The sequence below is a fragment of the Pecten maximus genome, chromosome 10, assembly GCF_902652985.1.
Source record: "Pecten maximus chromosome 10, xPecMax1.1, whole genome shotgun sequence".
Taxonomy (NCBI): domain Eukaryota; kingdom Metazoa; phylum Mollusca; class Bivalvia; order Pectinida; family Pectinidae; genus Pecten; species Pecten maximus.
Window position 1 is genome coordinate 15,698,641 of NC_047024.1, and position 26,169 is coordinate 15,724,809.

The window sequence follows — 26,169 nt, forward strand, 5'->3', positions numbered from 1 at the left end:
AATAGTCATCACACTCTAATACGTCCACCACACTCTACAATACGTCATACACTCTACAATACTCATCACCCTCACAATACGTCATCCACTTACAATACTCATCACACTCTAAATACTCATCACAACTACAATACGTCATTCCTCTACAACATACACGTCATACACTACAATACACATACACTTACAATACATCATCACACACACAATACACCTCATCACATACATCTACACTTACAATACATCATCACACTCTACAATACATACATCACAACACATCTATCAACTTACAATCATCATCACTGTACAATACATCATTCAACACTACAATACGTCATCACATCTCACAAACATCATCACCTCTACAATACATCATCACTCACAATATCCACACTCTACAATACGTCATCACCACTCTACAATACGTCATCACACTCTACAATACATCATTACACTCTACAATACATCATTACACTGTACAATACATCATCACACTCTACAATACGTCATCACACTCTACAATTCGTCATCACACTCTACAATACGTCATCACACTGTACAATACATCATCACACTCTACAATACGTCATCACAATCTACAATACGTCATCACACTCTACAATACATCATTACACTCTACAATACATCATTACACTCTACAATACATCATCACACACCACAATACGTCATCACACTCTACAATACGTCATCACACTCTACAATACGTCATCACACTCTACAATACGTCATCACACTCTACAATACATCATCACACTCTACAATACATCATCACACTCTACAATACATCATCACACTCTACAATACGTCATCACACTCTACAATACGTCATCACACTCTACAATACATCATCACACTCTATAATACGTCATCACACTCTACAATACATCACACACTCTAATAAGTCATTACATTCAGACAAGTATAACACGACATCTATATATATATCGTAGTAACACGACACATCTAAATATGTATCGAGTAAACACACACATAGTATATTAATAGGTAGTACATGACAATATCACATTAGTATGGTAGTAACACCTGACATATATCATTAGAATAGGTAGTAACACGTACATTACATCATTCTCTATGGACATCAGTAACAGGACATTATCATTTGTAACAGTAGTAACACGACATTTATCATTTGTATGGTTGTAACACGACATTTATCATTAGTATGGTGTAACACGACATATATCATTAGTATGGTAGTAACACGACATTTATCATTTGTATGGTAGTAACACGACATTTATCATTTGTATGGTAGTAACACGCGACATTTATCATTAGTATGGTAGTAACACGACATCAATCATTAGTATGTTGTCATAATATATTACCGTTGTGGTAAACACATATACATACTTAGTTTATTCATTAGTCATGCTTAATGATTCCATTAGAACAAAAACTATTCATTTTTAAATAAAATCTCGACGTTGCAGGCATACCTCCACTGACAGTCAGCTGAGTTGTCCCACTCTGTGCTGTCCCGAATTGATTTGTGGCTGTACATTGGTAGGTTCCACTGTCAGTTGTCAAGGCACCGGTGATGACAAGGTTCGTCGAGGTGGTAGTGCCTCCACTGTATCTACTGTTGCTTGTGATTTGAACCTGTTGATAAACGCTGCCTACAAGTTTCTGCCAGGTAACTCCGGTTTGGAATGGATTGGAGTTTACGTTACAGACAAGAGTAATGGATCCACCAGAGTTTGTCGCATACGTTGGCTGGGGTATAGACACGCTAGGAGCAGCTTAAAATAGAAAATCATCAAAGTATTATGACGTCTTTAGTGTCGTTTAATACTGATGTAAATCAACATTTGCTCCAAACCGACGGAGAAATCCATCATCCTAAAACTACGTCATCACACTCTACAATACATCACCACTCTACATTACATCACTACTCTACAATACATCACCACTCTACAATACGTCACCACAATCTACAATACATCACCGCACACAACAATACATCATCACACACAACAATACGTCATCACACTCTACAATTCATCATCAAACTCTACAATACGCCATCACATTCTACAATACATCACCACTCTACAATACGTCACCACACTCTACAATACATCACCACTCTACAATACGTCACCACACTCTACAATACATCATCACACTCTACAATACATCATCACACTCTACAATACGTCATCACACTCTACAATACGTCATCACACTCTACAATACGTCATCACACTCTACAATACATCATCACACTCTACAATACGTCATCACACTCTGATATACATCACCACTCTACAATACGTCACCACACTCTACAATACATCATCACACTCTACAATTCGTCATCACACTCTACAATACGTCATCACACTCTACAATACGTCATCACACTCTACAATATGTCATCACACTCTACAATATGTCATCACACTCTACAATACGTCATCACACTCTACAATACGTCATCACACTCTACAATACGTCATCACACTCTAAAATACATCATCACACTCTACAATATGTCATCACACTCTACAATATGTCATCACACTCTACAATACGTCATCACACTCTACAATACGTCATCACACTCTAAAATACATCATCACACTCTACAATACGTCATCACACTCTAAAATACGTCATCACACTCTACAATACGTCATCACACTCTACAATACGTCATCACACTCTACAATACGTCATCACACTCTACAATACGTCATCACACTCTACAATACGTCATCACACTCTACAATACATCATCACACTCTACAATACGTCATCACACTCTGCAATACGTCATCACACTATACAATATATCATCACACTCTACAATATGTCATCACACTCTACAATACGTCATCACACTCTACAATACGTCATCACACTCTGCAATACGTCATCACACTATACAATATATCATCACACTCTACAATACGTCATCACACTCTACAATACGTCATCACACTCTACAATACGTCATCACACTCTACAATACGTCATCACACTCTACAATACGTCATCACACTCTGCAATACGTCATCACACTATACAATACGTCATCACACTCTACAATACGTCATCACACTCTACAATATGTCATCACACTCTACAATACGTCATCACACTCTACAATACATCATCACACTCTACAATACGTCATCGCTCGACAATACACTGGGCAATTCGTTACGTCAGTATTGATAGTGATTCTGATTCTATTCATGAACGGACACATTAGAAAAGCATACACAAAACACAAATTTCTAGTTGCTTTCAGCGCTGGATTAATGCAAGCTGGCAGAAGCATTACTTATTTTATAGACAGGAATTTTAGCGAGGCATTCACATTCAATATAATTATTTCATATTGAAAGTTCAATTCAAAATTAGGTCTTCAATCTAAATAATGTCATAAGGCAAATTATCCTCGACGTTAGGTTTTTCTTACTTCCAGTGACTGTAAGCTGGGTTGTTGAACTAGTTGAAGTCCCTATGGAGTTTGTTGCTGAACATCTGTAGGTTCCACCGTCATTGGTTTCAGCGTTTGTGATAACTAATGATGGTGACGCTGTGGTTCCTCCGTTGTACCTACTATTACTTGTGATTGGTACTTCCTGATAGAAACTGTTAACTAGTTTCTCCCAAATGACGTTACTTTGGAATGGATCAGCGTTTACATTGCATTGAAGGGTTATCGACCCTCCAAAACCAGCAGAATACGCAGACTGGCCAACGGCCACGCTCGGTACAGCTTAAAATACAATAAAGCATTTAGCACTCGCTGTACGATTAACATTTGCATCAAATCAAGACGAAATGTTGTGAAATCATTTAAAACATTTATAGCAAGCTAAAGTTTGGGCAGGCACTTTCATTATATCATAAAGAAGATGCTTGAATATGTGTCATCATGGATAGTTACTCAAAATGCAGAAGGCAGATGATTAAAATTCAGCATGGATCAATGCATACCATGAAATGAAGTGACCTGATTTTTATGGTGTTATTGTGGAAAATCTAAAACTAGGTTAAATTCGTCAAAATACTTAATGAATGATTTGCTTGAAATGGATTGTCCTATCAGAATGTTGTATTGACTTAATTTGTAGCTGTATAGGTTAAATTTTAACTCAATTGTGAAATACAATTTCTAGATGAAAGCATATAATAATAAAGAGTATATTGCAGCCAATAGTATAGAAATCAGTTGTGTAAATACTAAAACAATCAATAGTGCACTGATACCAGAACTAAAATGAAGCTAAATAGTGTCATAACATATGTATTCTTAATGTTCTAATCCTACAGAGTGCTCTTCAAGTGATTTCAGCCTGGGATCCGTAACGTCTGAAAAATACTCAGTTATCGTGACATAACGCGCCTTATCAAACCGACTTTTCTTATGTACTGGAATAGAACTGGGCTGGACGCCAGGGGCTAGGCAGCTCAAATAGTTCCGTTTAGAGTGAGGTGGTCTCGGGTTCGAGTTCCGATCAGGGCCCAGTTATTCAAATGGTGATTAAGCTAATCACAATTTACCAAACAATTTTAAAATCCTGATAAAATCATTTTTGGTAAAACTAACTCCACAAATTTTTTTGAAATTATAACACACCTCAGTTTCTTCCTACTTGCCTATTTTAAGGAATATACACAAGAAGGTTCTGAAGTCAAGGCGAAATGAGATTTTCACAGATCAAGGGATAAAGCTAAACAACTTTTGAACAACTGGGCCCTGCTCGTTACATTTTCCTATCATTCTACATTTGGCGCCAACCCAACTTAACACCAACTTAAGTTTAAGGCTGTAAAGAGTAGCTTGCGTGTCTTCATTGTTGAAGACTTTTAAGAAGGGGGGGGGGGGGGGGGGGGGGGTAGGGGCAGTATAGGAACTGTAGCCAGGCCAGGCAGCTCAAATAGTTAGAGCGTTCGTCTGGAGATCGGAGGTCCCCGGTTCGAGTCCAGACTTAGCTGTTGAATTTTTCGATAACCTTTTACGTATATTATACCATAGGCAAACTAATTGATATCATCAGATACAATCTGACTGAATAGTGGTCTTTAGCTTTAGATACAATAGGATGTTCATTCTTGACCGTTTTCAATATGATCCCATCTGGCGAGGCTTTGGTGTTAGGATCTAATCATGTTGCTTAAAGCCAAAATGTAAAAAAAGAAAAAAAACAATGCCAAACGAAACAAAACCTTATCAGTGAATCCTGATTTAACCAGCAACCTCGCATATACTCTCGATAATAATTTAGCCAGGGAAATCATATGCATCAAATCATTTTCCCAAATTGGTATCTGTGTGGATGAAAATTTGAGCACTCGGCCAAATTCACTTTATATGGCCAAAAAAATGCTAACAGATAAGTTACTGCCCGTAAAGATTATCATTTGCTCTCGATAAACCATATTAAGATGGGTGTATAACTGGGGAAAAATAAATATTTCTAGCGCTATTTTTTTTAAAGATTATATCAATCGTGAGGTTTTTCTTACTTCCAGTGACTGTAAGTTGGGTTGTTGAGCTAGTTGTAGTACCAATGGAGTTTGTCGCTGTGCATCTGTAAGTTCCACTGTCAGTTGTTAAAGCGCCATTAATTGCTAAGGATGGCGATGTTGTGGTTCCCCCACTGTATCTACTGTTAATGGCGATCTGTACTGTCTGATAGACATTGTTAACGACTTTCTCCCATAGTATGTTTGTTTGGAATGGATCGGCGTTAACATTACACGCAATAATAATGAACCCGCCAGAGGTTGTAGAATAGAAAGCTTGGCCAACACTCACGCTTGGTACAGCTTGAAATACAATAAAGCATTTTATAATTACACCAAGACGATATACAAACTAAGATGCAAAGAGCCTCGATGAAAGATATAGGTAGCTGTATGGATAGTAGTATTTCAAAGCTGATATAGGCTAACTATAAAATGCCATTTCGGATGAAATATCGATTGCGAATAAGAATAAGAAGCATCTAACTGATACATGTTTTAAATACATATAGATACACATGTAGATATTGTTGATAGCATCACTTTATTTGCCTTACATAACATAGCAATTAGAGAGAGAGAAGAATGTGGTAACTTTAGTGCCGGTGTTAACATTTAGGAACTGAGAAAATTTATCTGAAAAATTGCGTTATGCCGAAAAGGCATAATAAGTCTTAACTCCACCATCATTTTTCGTCATTTTAATGATTTTTTAAAGTTTCTTAGAAAGATACATGTACATTAAATGACAGCAACAATTCCGGGTATAAGATAAGAATATGTGTAAATCGATTTAGATACCGATACATTAGAACAAATTATTTCATCTTTATAATGTTGAAATTTTGATAGATGGTTGCTTATATAAAAATTTGGATGAATCAAAGATGCATTAATTAATTTTACCCTGTAATGCGTTATTCTATCGACTACACGATGAATTTTCCACATGTCTGCTTGGACTTGTACAGTCTCAATTTTCGAGTATTCCTGTCTATAGATCTAATACCAAGTATTTGGCGGTAGGTAGCGTTAAATGTATATTACATAGCAGGTTAGTAAATACAGATTGAATGGAAATATAGAAATATATAAATGGAAATATATTTTCTTTATATTTCATTTCAGCAGGGCTATTGACGCAAGAATATACAATTTATAGAAGACATTTTTAATTGCTCTTCGGAAAGCAGTGAGAACAATCTAAGGGAAAAGTTGCAATTTTCAAAGATTTCTGAAATACAGATGGTGTTAGATTTGCCTTACTTCCACTGACAGTTAGCTGAGTTGTCCCACTCTGTGATGTCCCGAATTGATTTGTAGCTGTACATTGGTAGGTTCCACTGTCAGTTGTCAAGGCACCGGTGATCACAAAGTTCGGCGAGGTGGTAGTGCCTCCACTGTATCTACTGTTGCCTGTGATTTGGACCTGCTGAAAAACGCTGCCTACAAGTTTCTGCCAAGTAACTCCAGTTTGGAATGGATTTGAACTTATGCTACAGGTAAGTGTAACAGTACCACCAGAGTTTGTCGCATAGGTTGGTTGGGGAATGGATACTGTCGGTGGATCTTCAAATACAAAACAAGCAAAAATCATATATTTCATAGAGACAGATTAACAACTACATAATAGCAAAATATATTCTCTCATATTGTGTGTAATATTGCATGTAGAATATATCCAGTTTGACATTTGTCGTTTTATTATCACTATTTGATAACCAGGATCGTTCGATACCCAAATCAATGGTCATCGTCAAGACTCGGTTAACTATTCAATAACCAGGGCGTACCCATACCCAAATCAATGGTCATCGTCCAGACTCGTTTTTTGTTAACTATTCAGTAACCATAATATACTCATACCTAAATTAAGAGTCATCGTCCAAACTCGGTTAACTATTCAGTAACCATAATATACTCATACCTAAATTAATAGTCATCGTCCAAACTCGGTTAACTATTCAGTAACCATAATATACTCATACCTAAATTAACAGTCATCGTCCAGACTCGGTTAACTATTCAGTAACCATAATATACTCATACCTAAATTAACAGTCATCGTCCAAACTCGGTTAACTATTCAGTAACCATAATATACTCATACCTAAATTAACAGTCATCGTCCAGACTCGGTTAACTATTCAGTAACCAGGATGTAACCATACCTAAATTAACAGTCATCGTCCAGACTCGGTTAACTATTCAGTAACTAGTATCTACCCATACCTAAATTGATAGACTTTTCGTAAACTCCGTCAACTATATAAAACTTGCACATAAACCAAGTAACATAAGATTCAAGAGATCTGATGCTGTCCACATGTATACATGGTTTTGCTCTTCATGAGCTGTTAAACTGACCACCGGCCAATTTCCTTCGAAATTGACCACTTTTATCATTTGATAAGTGAAGTTGAAACCATATACTGAACACCGTCCTTATACCTATACCTAGCCTCCCATTAACCCAAACAAGACCCACACAATCCAATTTAACTTGTTTTAATTTTCACGATGCCAGAATAATGCATAATAAAAAAATTCATAAAGGATAGGTTTTTCACGTGTGAAACGGACATAAACTTTCTCTGAAATTTGTTCTTTGTGAGTTTATCAGAATCTGTGCTCGAAAGCAGCAGCAACAACAATAGTTACAGTATGAACTATTGTGCAAAAACTCATACTGTAAATTATTTCATCAGCGGTGCTCAATTTTTGCAGATCGAGGCAAAAAGGTTTCGCGGTCATCAAGATATACATAGATATGAATCGTACTGACTTTATATTTACAAGAATGTTTGTTATATTTGCATTCATTTATGTAATTGTCGACACATCGGTTCTAAATTTCAAGAACTTTACTAGCCAGGATTGACCTTCATTTGTATAACAGGTGCCGCCGATGACCTTCATGATTAAACTTCATTTGTATAACAGGTGCCGCCGATGACCTTCAGGATTGACCTTCATTTGTATAACAGGTGCCGCCGATGACCTTCAGGACTGACCTTCATTTGTATAACAGGTGCCGCCGATGACCTTCAGGACTGAACTTCATTTGTATAACAAGTGCCGCCGATGACCTTCAGGACTGACCTTCATTTGTATAACAAGTGCCGCCAATGACCTTCAGGATTGACCTTCATTTGTATAACAGGTGCCGCCGATGACCTTCAGGATTTATCTTTATTTGTATAACAAGTGCCGCCGATGACCTTCAGGATTGACCTTCATTTGTATAACAGGTGCCGCCGATGACCTTCAGGATTGACCCTCATTTGTATAACAGGTGCCGCCGATGACCTTCAGGACTGACCTTCATTTGTATAACAGGTGCCGCCGATGACCTTCAGGACTGAACTTCATTTGTATAACAAGTGCCGCCGATGACCTTCAGGACTGACCTTCATTTGTATAACAAGTGCCGCCAATGTCCTTCAGGATTGACCTTCATTTGTATAACAAGTGCCGCCGATGACCTTCAGGACTGACCTTCATTTGTATAACAGGTGCCGCCGATGACCTTCAGGACTGAACTTCATTTGTATAACAAGTGCCGCCAATGACCTTCAGGATTGACCTTCATTTGTATAACAGGTGCCGCCGATGACCTTCAGGATTTATCTTTATTTGTATAACAAGTGCCGCCGATGACCTTCAGGATTGACCTTCATTTGTATAACAGGTGCCGCCGATGACCTTCAGGATTGACCCTCATTTGTATAACAGGTGCCGCCGATGACCTTCAGGACTGACCTTCATTTGTATAACAGGTGCCGCCGATGACCTTCAGGACTGAACTTCATTTGTATAACAAGTGCCGCCGATGACCTTCAGGACTGACCTTCATTTGTATAACAAGTGCCGCCAATGTCCTTCAGGATTGACCTTCATTTGTATAACAAGTGCCGCCGATGACCTTCAGGACTGACCTTCATTTGTATAACAGGTGCCGCCGATGACCTTCAGGACTGAACTTCATTTGTATAACAAGTGCCGCCAATGACCTTCAGGATTGACCTTCATTTGTATAACAAGTGCCGCCGATGACCTTCAGGACTGACCTTCATTTGTATAACAGGTGCCGCCGATGAAGCGGAAAGCGCCTGCTCTTTTAGAACACAGCACTTTCTTTGCAATTGTTCTTCTTGTAACAACATATTTTTTCATATTTTGCCCCAGTTTTATAGTTATGTAAACTTTTATTTTATCTATTTTACAGCGAATATTTTCAACTAATATTTATCAGGACTGTTAGCCCGGACGGACCGGATGCAAGTGATTGATATAGATTGAATTAGATTTTATTGTTTAATGTCGTTACCCTTCCTTTGTCTGTATAATACATCATATTATATATATTTTTTTTCTTTTTTTACTTTTCTAAGATTAACTTGAGATGTAAAATTGTAGTTACTTCCAGTGACGGTCAGCACAGTTGTTGAACTTGTTGTGGTCCCGAATTGATTAAATGCTTCACATGTGAAAGTTCCTCCGTCGCTTGTTTGGGCATTCGTGATAGAAAAAGATGGCGAAGTCGTCGTTCCTCCGCTGTATCTGCTGTTGCTTGTGATTAGAACTTGTTGATAGACAGTGCCAGCTAGTTTTCGCCAGATGACACTAGTTACGGAGCTGCCTGAGTTTACATTACAAACAAGTGTAACTACCCCACCAATCCCAACAGAATAGGCCGACTGTCCAACAGAAACAATCGGCGGACCTTAAAACACAAATGTATAACAGTTAATATCACCATGCGAAATATAACTTCCTGTTTCATAATATTACTATTATCAGCGCGTTTTCAAATTTCTTCAACAACCTTCAACTTAGAGTAATATTTTCAAAGACATTGTCTTGTTGAATTGAATTTTCTTGTATTTCACATGAACCTCCTCATTGACTTGAATTGGGAAAATATAACGATCATCTAGAAAGGTAAGAAAACATTAACTTCATCAATATAATCTAAATGCAAAACAAATTTTGGTTTCAGTGGGGTTTTTTTTATTTGTTTGGGTTTTTTTCATACTTAAAATCGTAACATTCTATGTTGTAAAACCTATTCAACGGGCCAACGTCAATGTCTATGACGCTAACTCTTTTAGAACATTCAACTTTCTTAATGCAGCTGTATATATTTGTTCCCATTTTGCCGTTGTTTTATGCTCTAATTACGGTTGTTATTGTTTGACGTACGCTACATTGGATTTTGTTTAAATTATTTCGAAATTTTTGCATGATGAATGTATATATTTCAAATGTAATTCAACATTCCCATGGAAGGAAATGTGTAACAAACGAAAAAGAAAACTATCCGAACTTTTCTAATATCAACGTGAGATCAGATATTTTACTAACCAGTGATGGTCAGCAGAGTTGTTAAACTTGTTGCGGATCCGAATTGATTAGATGCTAAACACCTGAAAGTTCCACCGTCACTTATTTGGGCGTTAGAGATTAAAAAAGATGGCGAAGTCGTTGTTCCCCCGCTGTATCTGCTGTTGCTTGTGATTAGAACTTGTTGATAGACAGTGCCAGCTAGTTTTTGCCAGGTGACACTAGTTATGGCGCTGTCAGAGTTTACGTTACAGGCTAGAGTAATTGTCCCACCGGTATTTATAGAATAAGCGGACTGACCCACTGTCGCAGACGGCGGACCTTAACACAGTAAACGGATGAATTGTAGTCAACTCCCCTCACAAAAATACGTCCTTGTTTCATATTAATGCTTAATGTCTTTCTTCAACTTTAAGTAATATTTTCAAATACATTGCCTTGTTGCCTCGACTTATTTCTGATTTCACAGGAACTTCATTTTTGACATGAGATTGGAATATAAAACTTTAAATGATTTTTATTTTCTATTTTACTGAAGAAATCATTGATCTATATCAGACTATCTGGAGGTGACGTCAAACTACAATGTACAAATTTGTGACGTCACAATTACACCTCTTAGATATTTCATACTCGAAAAACGTCATGGCATATGAATAGCGCAACAATACAACTATAAATATACATTACGTCACCATTCAAGTAGATGTGATACTTACTTCCGGTTACAGTCAGAGTAATGGGCAGACCTTGACCTGGTCCAGCAGCATTTACAGCACCACAGGTGTAGGTGCCAGCGTTTGCACTGCTTACACTGGTAATAGTAAGAGACGGGTTAGCGGTAGTTGATCCAGTATAACCATTTGTAGCGGAATTGATATTGGTTGTAGCCCCGCCAGCCGAAGGGACGAACAGCCAGGTCACGGACGTCACTGCCGGGTTAGCGGATTGTATGCTACATTGAAGTGTTATAGAAGTTCCGATGTTGGCGGTGACACTTGTTGTTGGGGTGGACAACACCGGAACGGCTGGAATACCAATACACCCAATCGTGAACATTTCCTTTCGTTATAACAATGTAAATGTTAATTACCTTGCAATTATTATAAAGTATTATCTCCCCCTGATAAACTTTGATTGGGTAAGCATTACGTGGTGAGTATTACCTCCCCTTTATAGTGTAGGACTAGTGTCATTATTACGTTGTGAATATTACCTTCCTTTGGTAGTGTAGGACTAGTGTCATTATTACGTTGTGAGTATTGCCTCCCCTTTATAGTGTAGGACTAGTGTCATTATTATGTTGTGAGTGTTACCTCCCCTTTATAGTGTAGGACTAGTGTCATTAGTACGTTGTGAGTATTACCTCCCCTTGGTAGTGTAGGACTAGTGTCATTATTACGTTGTGAGTATTACCTCCCCTTGATAGTGTAGGACTATTGTCATTATTACGTTGTGAGTATTACCTCCCCTTGATAGTGTAGGACTAGTGTCATTATTACGTTGTGAGTATTACCTCCCCTTGGTAGTGTAGGACTAGTGTTATTATTACGTTGTGAGTATAACCTCCCCTTGGTAGTGTAGGACTAGTGTCATTATTACGTTATGAGAATTACCTCCCCTTGGTAAATTAGGACTAGTGTCATTATTACGTTGTGAATGTTACCTCCCATTGGTAGTGTAGGACTAGTGTCATTATTACGTTGTGAGAGTTACCTCCCCTTGGTAAATTAGGACTAGTATCATTATTACGTTGTGAGTATTACCTCCCCTTGGTAGTGTAGGACTAGTGTCATCATTACGTTGTGAGTATTACCTCCCCTTTATAGTGTAGGACTAGTGTCATTATTACGTTATGAGAATTACCTCCCCTTGGTAGTGTAGGACTAGTGTTATTATTACGTTGTGAGTATTACATCCACTTGGTAGTGTAGGACTAGTGTCATTATTACGTTGTGAGTATTACCTCCCCTTTATAGTGTAGGACTAGTGTTATTATTACGTTGTGAGTATTACATCCACTTGGTAGTGTAGGACTAGTGTCATTATTACGTTGTGAGTAGTACCTCCCTTTGGTAGTGTAGGACTAGTGTCATTATTACGTTGTGAGTATTACCTCCCCTCGGTAGTGTAGGACTAGTGTTATTATTACGTTGTGAGTATTACATCCACTTGGTAGTGTAGGACTAGTGCATTCATTACGTTGTGAGTATTACATCCACTTGGTAGTGTAGGATTAGTATCATTAGTACGTTGTGAGTATTACGTCCCCTTAGTAGTGTAGGACTAGTGTCATTATTACGTTGTGAGTATTACGTCCCCTTGGTAGTGTAGGACTAGTGTTATTATTACGTTGTGAGTATTACCTCTTCTTGGTAGTGTAGGACTAGTGTCATTATTACGTTGTGAGTATTACCTCTTCTTGGTAAATTAGGACTAGTGTCATCATTACGTTGTGAGTATTACCTCTTCTTGGTAGTGTAGGACTAGTGTCATTATTACGTTGTATTACCTCCCTTTGGTAGTGTAGGACTAGTGTCATTATTACGTTGTGAGTATTACCTCCCCTTGGTAGTGTAGGACTAGTGTTATTATTACGTTGTGAGTATTACCTCTTCTTGGTAGTGTAGGACTAGTGTCATTATTACGTTGTGAGTATTACCTCCCCTTGGTAGTGTAGGACTAGTGTTATTCATTACGTTGTGAGTATTACCTCCACTTGGTAGTGTAGGACTAGTGTCATCATTACGTTGTGAGTATTACCTCCCCTTGGTAGTGTAGGACTATTGTCATTATTACGTTGTGAGTATTACGTCCCCTTAGTAGTGTAGGACCAGTGTTATTATTACGTTGTGAGTATTACATCCACTTGGTAGTGTAGGACTAGTGTCATTAGTACGTTGTGAGTATTACGTCCCCTTAGTAGTGTAGGACTAGTGTTATTATTACGTTGTGAGTATTACCTCTTCTTGGTAGTGTAGGACTAGTGTCATTATTACGTTTTGAGTATTACCTTCCCTTGGTAGTGTAGGACTAGTCATTATTACGTTGTGAGCGTTACCTTCCCTTAGCAGTGAAAAGCTCATGTCATCAGCAAAAACAAAATAACATATGCAACAAAAGGCTTTATCCAATACTCGCACGAAATAAGAAAAATAATTAATTAAATTTAACTTCAAAAAGAAGTCATCTCATTTTGTATTTGGAATCAATGCAGTAAAGCTAAAGCATAAATAGAACCTCAATCATTAAATATTTTGATGATTTGTGTTTTTATATAAAAAATATTTCATCACTGTGACTTTAAATTAATGATAATGTGTTCTCATACATACATCCGGTTACTGTGAGTGTTGCACCAGTTGTCTGTGCTGAACCAAAGGCATTTGTTGCTCCACACACGAAAGTTCCAGCGTCTGCCAGAACGAGGTTAGCTATTAGGAGAGATGGCGTTGCAGTATTTCCATTTTGGTACTTGGAACCGTCAATGGTGATGGTGGCAGAATTTTTCGTCCAGACAACTGAGGTGGCGCCAGGATTGGCGGAAATCACACAACCAATCGTAACCGATCCTCCTACATCCTGCGTGTAGGAAGTTTGAGGATGCTGTACAACAGGGGCCGCTAAACAAATAGTAAAGAAATGTCAAACTTTATTTTAAAAAATGTATAATGGAAGCTATCGAATGTTTACAGCGGGATTGGGAGGAGGTGGGGAGGGGTGGAGAGGTGGGGATCGAGGGGTGGGGAGGGGTGGAGAGGTGGGGAGGGGGTGGGGTAGGGGTGGAGAGGTGTGGGGAGGGTGGAATATAACTGAATCTCAACACAACACAAAAGTTAATATACTGAATGTGTTTAATTCTTTCCAAAGTAGAAGTTATAATTGTATCTAAAAGCAACGAAGCTTTATTAAAGTGACTTAAGCACGCTAACTAGAAAACAAAATATAGGTGGTCTGAGATTGACTGCTGTAGTCAACAGGTGTTTTGGTCAACATATAGTCAACAGGTGTTTTGGTCAGCGTGTAGTCAACACGTGTTTCTGTCAGCGTGTAGTCAACACGTGTTTCTGTCAGAGTGTAGTCAACACGTGTTTCTGTCAGCGTGTAGTCAACACGTGTTTCTGTCAGCGTGTAGTCAACACGTGTTTCTGTCAGAGTGTAGTCAACACGTGTTTCTGTCAGCGTATAGTCAACAAGTGTTTCTGTCAGCGTGTAGTCAACACGTGTTTCTGTCAGCGTGTAGTCAACACGTGTTTCGGTCAGGTGTAGTCAACAGGTGTTTCTGTCAGCGTGTAGTCAACAGGTGTTTCGGTCAGCGTGTAGTCAACAAGTGTTTCTGTCAGCGTGTAGGCAACAAGTGTTTCTGTCAGCGTGTAGTCAACAAGTGTTTCTGTCAACGTTTAGTCAACACGTGTTTCTGTCAGCGTGTAGTCAACACGTGTTTCTGTCAGCGTGTAGTCAACAGGTGTTTCGGTCAGCGTGTAGTCAACACGTGTTTGTGTCAGCGTGTAGTCAACACGTGTTTCTGTCAGCGTGTAGTCAACAAGTTTTTCTGTCAGCGTGTAGTACACACGTGTTTCAGTCAGCGTGTAGTCGACAAGTGTTTCTGTCAGCGTGTAGTCGACAAGTGTTTCTGTCAGCGTGTAGTCAACACGTGTTTCGGTCAGCGTGTAGTCAACAAGTGTTTCTGTCAGCGTGTAGTCAGCACTTGTTTCTGTCAGCGTGTAGTCAACAAGTGTTTCTGTCAGCGTGTGGTTAACAGGTGTTTCTGTCAGCGTGTAGTCAACACGTGTTTCTGTCAGCGTGTAGTCAACACGTGTTTCTTTTAGCGTGTAGTCAACAAGTGTTTCTGTCAGGTGTAGGCAACACGTGTTTCTGTCAGCGTGTAGTCAACATGAGTTTCTGTCAGCGTGTAGTCAACACGTGTTTCTGTCAGTTGTAGTCAACACGTGTTTCTGTCAGCGTGTAGTCAACACGTGTTTCTGTCAGCATGTAGTCAACAGGTGTTTCGGTCAGCGTGTAGTCAACACGTGTTTCGGTCAACGTGTGGCAAACACGTGTTTCGGTCAACGTGTGTCAAACACGTGTTTCTGTCAGCGTGTTGTCAACAGGTGTTTCTGTCAGCTTGTAGTCAACAGGTGTTTCGGTCAAGGTGTGGCAAATACGTGTTTCGGTCAGCGTGTAGTCAACATGTGTTTCGGTCAGCATTTGACAAAAACTATGTGTCAGAGGCATTATTTGACCAATACCATGTTCCGAATCATTTGTGTCTATTCGGACAATAAAATGTATTCTATGTCAAACATTCTTACCATTCGGCGTTGACACTGTAAGAAAAGTCAAATCACTCTGTCCAATTTGTGATGTGGCTGTCCCTGCAAAGCACCTGTAACTTCCTGTATCGTCGTTGGTCAAGCTGGTGATGGTCAGGGACGGGTTGGTACCGATTGGAAACGAGTACTTTCCGCCATTTGTTATAGTAATCGCAGAGCCACCGCGGTCACGATACCAAAACGCCGAGGTGATGGCCGCTGTGGAGGAGACGGAACAGACCAGAGTAACGCTGCCTCCTGGAACACCACTATATGCGGCCTGTGTAACGGAGACGGTTGGCGCTGATAAAGAAAAAAAAAAGACCGAGATAAAAAGTAACTAAAATAGATAAAACAAGGGTGTAGTACGAACAAGAAATGTGTATTTGTATATAGGATCTTAAAAACGTTGAAGAATAATAAAACCTGGTGTTCTGAAAGGATGGACGGAACTTACCACCCGCCATGATGATGATGATGATGATGATTTATGTGATATCAAAAAGTTTCTTACTTTGCGAAAATACCACTGAAGACAGCGAAAACAGAATCAGCATGCAAGGCAGAACTCTGGGGAGGGATGATGTCCCCATTGTTGTCTCCTTGGTCGTGTTGATTCTTCTTACAACTATGTCAGTTTATCCGGGTTATCCTAGAAGGGAGAAGTGAATAAGATAAATTAGGGGTTAGGGTTTAGAGGTGAGGGTAAGAGATTATGGTAAGGAGTTAATGGTTAGAAGCTAGAGGTAGGGTTAGGTGTTAGGTGTTAGGAGTTAGAGGTTAGGGTTAGGGGTCAAGGGTTAAGGGTTAGGAGTTAGAGGTTAGGGTTAGGAGTTAGGGGGTAGGGTTAGGGGTTGATAGTTAGAGGTTAGGATTAGGGGATAGGAGTTAGAGGTTATGGTTAGGGGCTAGGAGTTAGAGGTTAGGGTTAGGAGTTAGGGGTTAGGGTTTAGAGATTAGGGTAAGAGATTAGGGTTAGATGTTAAGGGTTAGATGTTAGGAGTTAGAGTTACCAGTAACTTAAACATAATAGTGACACCTTAACTCTAACTCAGAATAGGAAAACAAAATGACGATACCAACAGGGCACATATAAATTAACACGGTGGCCCTTAAAAAGGCACAGGGAGGATGAGACCATGCGTTCAGGGGGGATCAGCGTTTTACTTTTTATATGAGAACGAAATCGAAAATAAAATAAAACAAAATAAAAGATGTATATGTTAGGTGGCTGCGAAGAGATAAGAAAGGTAGTCTGGTTTTAATCTATCGATATAGTCAATTCTGTGTTAATCTATTTTCCCTATAGTATAATATTTTGATGATTTATAATTATTAGGTTTCTTAATTTTAATTTTATAATGAATTACTGTTATGAACTAAAAATAGAGTTAAGAACATCCCAGCTTCTTCGGAGGAAGTGTGATATTCATTTGATACCATAATGCCATCAGCGTCTCTTTGTCACTGTTCTATTCAAATCCTTTTATCAATTTAACCATTATTCATAGACAATCAGTGTTATACCTTCGACACAGAGTACTATTGTCAATTGAAAATGAGAGTAGGCTGGTTAATATTGCATGTGCCAAAAGCTATATATCATGCACTATAATAAATCTAGAAAATATTGGACTGCTTTTAAAAAAAAAAAATAGATTAATTGTAAAATCAATTAATTTCATCCCGGAGAAATGATCTTATATTCTATATATATATAGTCTCTGTGTAACTTAAGATCTTGTAACAGATCATATTCAAGACCCGGTTAATTATATTCATTTTCTAATTAGATCTGTTACTAAACCGTATTGCCGTTTTATACGTTATTGTGAGAAGTAGTGAGTGTCCTGCCAGCGATGACGTATCATTAAGCTTGATATTGAACCTTTTTTAATCTTATATAACACTTATAATTCAGTTTTCTTTCAAGTGATTTACCTGAAATACGAGTGTTATCTTAATGCTATCTTATTTCCTTCGCGCGTATTACAAAAACACATTTCTTTGACGTCAATTTGAACGCAATCTACCGTGAAGAAAGTTTGACGTGTTTCACGGTTCAATGTCCTTTTAAACGTACAATCTTACAATGAAATCTAAATGTTCGTATGAACTTTAAAAGCTCTAATATCATGAGACACGCTTCATGCACTATAAACAGGTTTTCCCCACCCAATACATGTGAAAGGGATTCTTCTCTGGACCTAATTTTATAGGCTCATTTTAACTGATGTGACTTTAGCCTTTATAAATGACTAATGACTACAAAAAGGGTATTCTATACCGCTATATCATAGCAATATAACCGTCTTCAAGTGGTTTAAAAATTGTTATCCATGGATAGAGAGAGAGAGAGAGAGAGAGAGAGAGAGAGAGAGAGAGAGAGAGAGAGAGAGAGAGAGAGAGAGAGAGAGAGAGAGTTATGTTGACGAGATAAACGAAGATAAACAAACGAGGTGACGAAGTAAATCTCATATAAAACTGATAATTGATAAAAGAATAATAATTTAGATATAAATATTTATCTATTCAAATAACCTTTAAAGAGGCTTGCCCGCAGAGAGATCAAAAAAATTGGCTAATAGAAAAAGATTTTTAACACATGACAGATTGTTGGAATTGTTGAGTTTTTCATTTTATTTTCCTTATAAAACGCTGAAAAGTGATATTAAAACCTCATTTTTTAAATATGATTTATTAAATCGCAACCCGCAATAAGTTCCCGCTATAAAGTGGAGTCTAATTTGATTGACACATCAAAGAAACAAGCGCGTGCACAGTGCCGCACAGTGATAACTTCAAAGGCAGCGGCGATTTACAAAGAAGATTTGCCGTTATATTCCATACATTTCCCACTCAGGTTGAGTTTTAAAACGTCTTTTAAATACATATTCTGTGATTGTTTTCAAGAAATAAAGTCGGAAAGCCTCTAATTTTGTCACGTAGAAACGTGTACTGAAGTTTATTTAGTGATCGGAGATGTGCCGTTTACCGGTCCGTCTGCGGGTAAGCCTCTTTAATGATCTTTACAAACTATCAACTTCAAGTGTGACTTCGGTATTGAACGGATAATAAATATAAATATTACCATACCATTCTTTCGACATTCTAGGACACGATAGGGCGGCAAAAGTATTGAAATCCAGAAGGGAAGTCAGGGAAATTGATATGGGTAAAAGCATAAGATAGCAAAGAAAAGGAACAGTGACCGTAATGATTACGGGAATACGGTATATTGGGTCACTTTAAGGAACGTGTGATGCCGGAATGTATTCTGAACAGGTAGCGGTATTTAAGAGTTTAAAAATAGCATAATAGCAAGGTCAAACCTCCAGAATGAAATCCACCAGCAGTAATAACAACCCATTCGTATGGAAGAAAACTCATAGTCCTACCTCCCAGCAACTTCTAATTACTGTACAGGAGACATGTTATAGTCCTACCACCTAACAACCTCAAAATACTGTACATGGGACATGTTATAGTCCTACCACCTAACGACCTCAAAATAATGTACAGGAGACATGTTATAGTCCTACAACACAACAACCTCAAAATACTGTACAGGAGACATGTTATAGTCCTACCACCTAACAACCTCAAAATACTGTACAGGAGACATGTTATAGTCCTACCACCTAACAACCTCAAAATAATGTACAGGAGACATGTTATAGTCCTACCACCTAACAACCTCAAAATACTGTACAGGAGACATGTTATAGTCCTATCACCTAACAACCTCAAAATACTGTACAGGGGACATGTCATAGTCCTACAACACAACAACCTCAAAATACTGTACAGGTGACATGTTATAGTCCTACCAACTAACGACCTCAAAATACTGTACAGGAGACATAGTCCTACCACCTAACGACCTCAAAATACTGTACAGGGGACATGTTATAGTCCTACCACCTAACAACCTCAAAATACTGTACAGGAGACATGTTATAGTCCTACCACCTAACAACCTCAAAATACTGTACAGGAGACATGTTATAGTCCTACAACACAACAACCTCAAAATACTGTACAGGAGACATGTTATAGTCCTACCACCTAACAACCTCAAAATACTGTACAGGAGACATGTTATAGTCCTATCACCTAACAACCTCAAAATACTGTACAGGGGACATGTCATAGTCCTACAACACAACAACCTCAAAATACTGTACAGGTGACATGTTATAGTCCTACCAACTAACGACCTCAAAATACTGTACATGAGACATAGTCCTACCACCTAACGACCTCAAAATACTGTACAGGGGACATGTTATAGTCCTACCACCTAACAACCTCAAAATACTGTACAGGAGACATGTTATAGTCCTACCACCTAACAACCTCAAAATACTGTACAGGAGACATGTTATAGTCCTACAACACAACAACCTCAAAATACTGTACAGGAGACATGTTATAGTCCTACCACCTAACAACCTCAAAATACTGTACAGGAGACATGTTATAGTCCTACAACACAACAACCTCAAAATAATGTACAGGAGACATGTTATAGTCCTACCACCTAACAACCTCAAAATACTGTACAGGAGACATGTTATAGTCCTACCACCTAACAACCTCAAAATACTGTACAGGAGACATGTTATAGTCCTACCACCTAACAACCTCAAAATACTGTACAGGAGACATGTTATAGTCCTACCATCTAACAACCTCAAAATACTGTACAGGAGACATGTTATAGTCCTACCACACAACAACCTCAAAATACTGTACAGGAGACATGTTATAGTCCTACCACCTAACAACCTCAAAATAATGTACAGGAGACATGTTATAGTCCTACCACCTAACAACCTCAAAATAATGTACAGGAGACATGTTATAGTCCTACCACCTAACAACCTCAAAATACTGTACAGGAGACATGTTATAGTCCTACCACCTAACAACCTCAAAATACTGTACAGGAGACATGTTATAGTCCTACCACCTAACAACCTCAAAATACTGTACAGGAGACATGTTATAGTCCTACCACCTAACAACCTCAAAATAATGTACAGGAGACATGTTATAGTCCTACCACCTAACAACCTCAAAATACTGTACAGGAGACATGTTATAGTCCTACCACCTAACAACCTCAAAATAATGTACAGGAGACATGTTATAGTCCTACCACCTAACAACCTCAAAATACTGTACAGGAGACATGTTATAGTCCTACCACCTAACAACCTCAAAATACTGTACAGGAGACATGTTATAGTCCTACCACCTAACAACCTCAAAATACTGTACAGGAGACATGTTATAGTCCTACCACCTAACAACCTCAAAATACTGTACAGGAGACATGTTATAGTCCTACCACCTAACAACCTCAAAATACTGTACAGGAGGCATGTTATAGTCCTACAACACAACAACCTCAAAATACTGTACAGGAGACATGTTATAGTCCTACCACCTAACAACCTTAAAATACTGTACAGGAGACATGTTATAGTCCTACCACCTAACGACCTCAAAATACTGTACAGGAGACATGTTATAGTCCTACCACCTAACGACCTCAAAATACTGTACAGGAGACATGTTATAGTCCTACCACCTAACGACCTCAAAATACTGTACAGGGGACATGTTATAGTCCTACCACCTAACGACCTCAAAATACTGTACAGGAGACATGTTATAGTCCTACCACCTAACGACCTCAAAATACTGTACAGGAGACATGTTATAGTCCTACCACCTAACAACCTCAAAATACTGTACAGGAGACATGTTATAGTCCTACCATCTAACAACCTCAAAATACTGTACAGGAGACATGTTATAGTCCTACCACCTAACAACCTCAAAATACTGTACAGGAGACATGTTATAGTCCTACCACCTAACAACCTCAAAATACTGTACAGGAGACATGTTATAGTCCTACCACCTTACAACCTCAAAATACTGTACAGGAGACATGTTATAGTCTTGTGATAGGTTTTAATAAAAGCCATATAATCATTTAAACATCTTACTTGGGTAAAGTATGCATGTATTTGAATATGTTTCGCCGCACTTCGCCAAGGCTTAATAAACGGCAGGGTTTCATGCATTTCCTTTCAAACAGACTACAATGATATGTTAAATGATTTTGTTGATACACCTTAAAATATGTCCCCCGATATCATTCTGCCTGCTAAAGCGTGTCATCATTTGTGTGCTGGGTGTGCAAACTGGTTTTGAATATAGTAAGAACAGGTTTTCTAGATATTAATAGTACAGCCATTCATTCAGCAACCCGGCAAACTCCACGAACCTGTCAAAATATCCCAAACCCCGTATGCGCAATAAAATTCTTGATGCATATCTTTAAAAAAAAAAATCAAAACACCTGAAGTTACAAATATGTAGATGTGCTTCTCAAAAATTCGTACTGGAACAGCCATTGTTTAAGTTTGAAAACGTGTACCCAATCCATATGTGTATACATTGATGTAAATAAAATAGGCTTAGATCATAGATTGTATATTAGAAACCAAATATCGACCTTGATACATTATTTGATGATATAAGTTGTTACAATATTTCATCTCGGTCTTTGTAACACAAACACAAGTTGATACAATATTTTATCTCGGTCTTTGTAACACAAACACAAGTTGATACAATATTTTATCTCGGTCTTTGTAACACAAACACAAGTTGATACAATATTTTTTCTCGGTGTTTGTAACACAAACACAAGTTGATACAATATTTTATCTCGGTCTTTGTAACACAAACACAAGTTGATACAATATTTTTTCTCGGTTTCTGTAACACAAACACAAGTTGATACAATATTTTATCTCGGTCTTTGTAACACAAACACAAGTTGATACAATATTTTTTCTCGGTTTCTGTAACACAAACACAAGTTGATACAATATTTTTTCTCGGTCTTTGTAACACAAACACAAGTTGATACAATATTGTGTCTTAGTCTTTGTAATACAGATACACGTTGTATAGTGATACATGGTATAGACAGTGTCTTAATCGGGGGGGGGGGGGAAAATATCAGAATAAGCATGCATCTATACCCCTTTTTTAAAGTGTCATATAAGTGGCATGTACATTGATATCTTAATAGCTTATGAATCACTGCTCTGGTGCAGTTTAACAGAAGTAACTTAATCAATAGCTATTATCTACATGTACAAATGACTAACCACTGGCCTTGCGCCAGTGATACTTAATTTGTTAAGCTCTTTGTAAATTTCGGCAAAACATACGAAAAATGTATGTTTTCGGAGAACCCAGCTCATTTGATTCAAATTTATTGCACAATCATGCTGTTAAGCCAACAAGTGTTTTTAGCACGCGATAACGACAATTTTTTGACCATATTTGACACTAATAATTGCAGAAACATTGATCCTGCTTTGAAGTGCAAATTGCGGCTGTGCATATATTAGACAAATATGACTGAAACATTCATTTGTCGTAAACAATAACAAACAGCTTAACATTTGACATGTCAACAGCAAGGCCAAAAGTTGGCTATGATATATGCTAACAATTGATTGAGTAACCTCAGTTCAGTTGCACTAGAGTAGTAATTTACGGCCTTGTAAATATAACTGGATTTGCTTTGTTAGATTTCCCTAAAACTGAACGTGTAAACAGGACCAGGTGTTAGAAGAGGAGCAGCGTCTTCAGTTTCCTGGACGAGAACCGCTTTGTTAATCTAACTCACGTACACGTTCTCAAACCAGATAATAATATAGTACTACAAAGGATTTATAATATATCGTCTAGGTCGAATAGTCGAAAATAAGTGGATTTATAAACTTTGTTTATTTGTTTTTGTTTAACGTCTTATTAACAGCCAGGTCATTTAAAGACGTGTCAGGTTTTGGTGGTGGAAGAAAGCCGGAATACCAGGAGAAAAACCACCGGCCTACAGTCAGTACCTGGCAACTGCCCCACGTAGGTTTCGAACTCGCAACCCAGAGGTGGAGAGCTAGTGATAAAGTGTCGGGACACCTTAACCACTCGGCCACCCGCGGTCCCCATTTATTGATGAAAACCAATTATCTTAAAACTCATGTAGATTGCGTACGCCACTCTTTATTCCAAGTTTAATTTTACAATAGGAATGAAGATGATCCCGAATACGGATAATAAAATAGGATACTATACATATAAGAAAAAACATAATAAAAATGAGTTGTAATAACGTATGCCTTATCCATTTGACACTTTATATGACAATAAGATATGTGTAAAGTTAATTATGCATATTTAAAAAAAAAAAAAAAAAAAAAACCAATGAAAACAAAAAATCCTAGAGAGATTTTGGTGCCCACAATTGAATGACCTTTATTGGTTTTAAGTATGATTGATCTTTCCTCGACTTTTCCTTTCTTTTCCTTATTTCCACTTTTCCTCTTGAACAATACATGTAATCTAACAAAATCCTAAGAAGAAATTACTAAAAAAAGAACTTAGACCGTCAAAATCCAAAATGGTCACCCGTCAGCCATTTTGTTTTCCCGATCGGATTCAAAATTGAATGAGCACATCTAAGGACGAAGGGAAACCTACATGTGAAGTTTGAGAATTATCCATCAGGTACATTTCAAGAAATAGCGATTACAAGGATTGTTTACAGATGAACAATGGACGTCGGATGATTTGAAGAGCCACCATTATCAGATGGTGGTCTAAAAAGCAACAACAAAAACAAACAAACTCTGACGTAGCCAACATGTCGTTACGTCACCTCTTTCTGTGTAGTTTGTCACAAAGGTAACTTAATCCAGTATGTTAAGATTGGATCTGATGTTGAGCAAGCAGGATGTATTAGACTAGATGTTGCATTGTTATTGATAAAAGGCAACGAATATAAAAGACCCCGTCGTGATGCATGACTCTGCATTCTCCTTGTAATAATCTGTGTAAATTTCAAATACAAAAGAGACAGCGAAGCAAACAACCTTTATGATACAGTCAGTTTTATCTCGAATACAAGTCTGTCTGTGATGAGATAGGTTTTTGTTAATTCACGCTCTGATTACATAAATATGTAAGACGGCTTCAAACCAAACGGACCGGTCTCGTTAATCGTAGGATGATATGACCAATCATAATAGAAGCTTATTATTATCATCATTGACGAGTTCTAGAAGGACGAAACAGCTGTATGATGTACGTAGCATCATTGACGAGTCCTAGAAGGACGAAACAGCTGTATGATGTACGTAGCATCATTGACGAGTCCTAGAAGGACGAAACAACAGCTGTATGATGTACCTAGCATCATCGACGAGTCCTAGAAGGACGAAACAGCTGTAAGATGTACCTAGCATCATCGACGAGTCCTAGAAGGACGAAACAGCTGTATGATGTACCTAGCATCAATGACGAGTCCTAGAAGGACGAAACAGCTGTATGATGTACCTAGCATCACTGACGAGTCCTAGAAGGACGAAACAGCTGTATGATGTACCTAGCATCACTGACGAGTCCTAGAAGGACGAAACAGCTGTATGATGTACCTAGCATCAATGACGAGTCCTAGAAGGACGAAACAGCTGTAAGATGTACCTAGCATCAATAGAGAGTCCTAGAAGGACGAAACAACAGCTGTATGATGTACCTAGCGTCATTGCACGAGTCGTAGAAGGACGAAACAACTGCAGCATGTAGTGTCTCTAGCATCAATGACGAGTCCTTAGAAGGACGTAACAGCTGTATGATGTCCCTAGCATCATTGAGAGATCCTAATAGGACCTGTATGATGTCACCAGCATCATTGACGAGTCCTGGAAGGTCATAATAGCTGTATGATGTCTCTAGTATCAATGACGTGTCCCAGAAGGTCATAATAGCTGTATGATGTCCCTAGCATCATTGCCGAGTCCTAGAAGGTCATAACAGCTGTATGATGTCTCTAGTATCATTGACGAGTCCTAGAATGCCATAACAGCTGTATGAAGCATTCCAG

At 38.2% G+C, this 26,169-nt stretch overlaps 1 protein-coding gene across 6 annotated transcripts in view; it reads right to left on the reverse strand.

The window, feature by feature from the left end:
- Positions 1-16,831, reverse strand: part of LOC117335486 (hemicentin-1-like) — a 98,083-nt gene extending 81,252 nt beyond the window's left edge. For 2 of the 6 annotated variants that reach the window (XM_033895514.1, XM_033895512.1), the window contains exons 1-7: positions 16,705-16,831; positions 16,191-16,493; positions 14,214-14,501; positions 11,598-11,906; positions 9,956-10,258; positions 6,799-7,101; positions 1,482-1,784 (exon numbers count right to left, since the gene is read on the reverse strand). In XM_033895514.1, coding sequence (XP_033751405.1) covers positions 1,482-1,784; positions 6,799-7,101; positions 9,956-10,258; positions 11,598-11,906; positions 14,214-14,501; positions 16,191-16,493; positions 16,705-16,783 — 1,888 coding nt within the window. In that variant the 5' untranslated portion in view covers positions 16,784-16,831. Of the gene's footprint in view, positions 1-1,481; positions 1,785-6,798; positions 7,102-9,955; positions 10,259-11,597; positions 11,907-14,213; positions 14,502-16,190; positions 16,494-16,704 lie in introns of those variants that run through there. The other 4 variants (XM_033895517.1, XM_033895516.1, XM_033895515.1 and 1 more) reach the window with 3 other exon arrangements.
- Between the last annotated feature and the right edge of the window lie 9,338 nt (positions 16,832-26,169).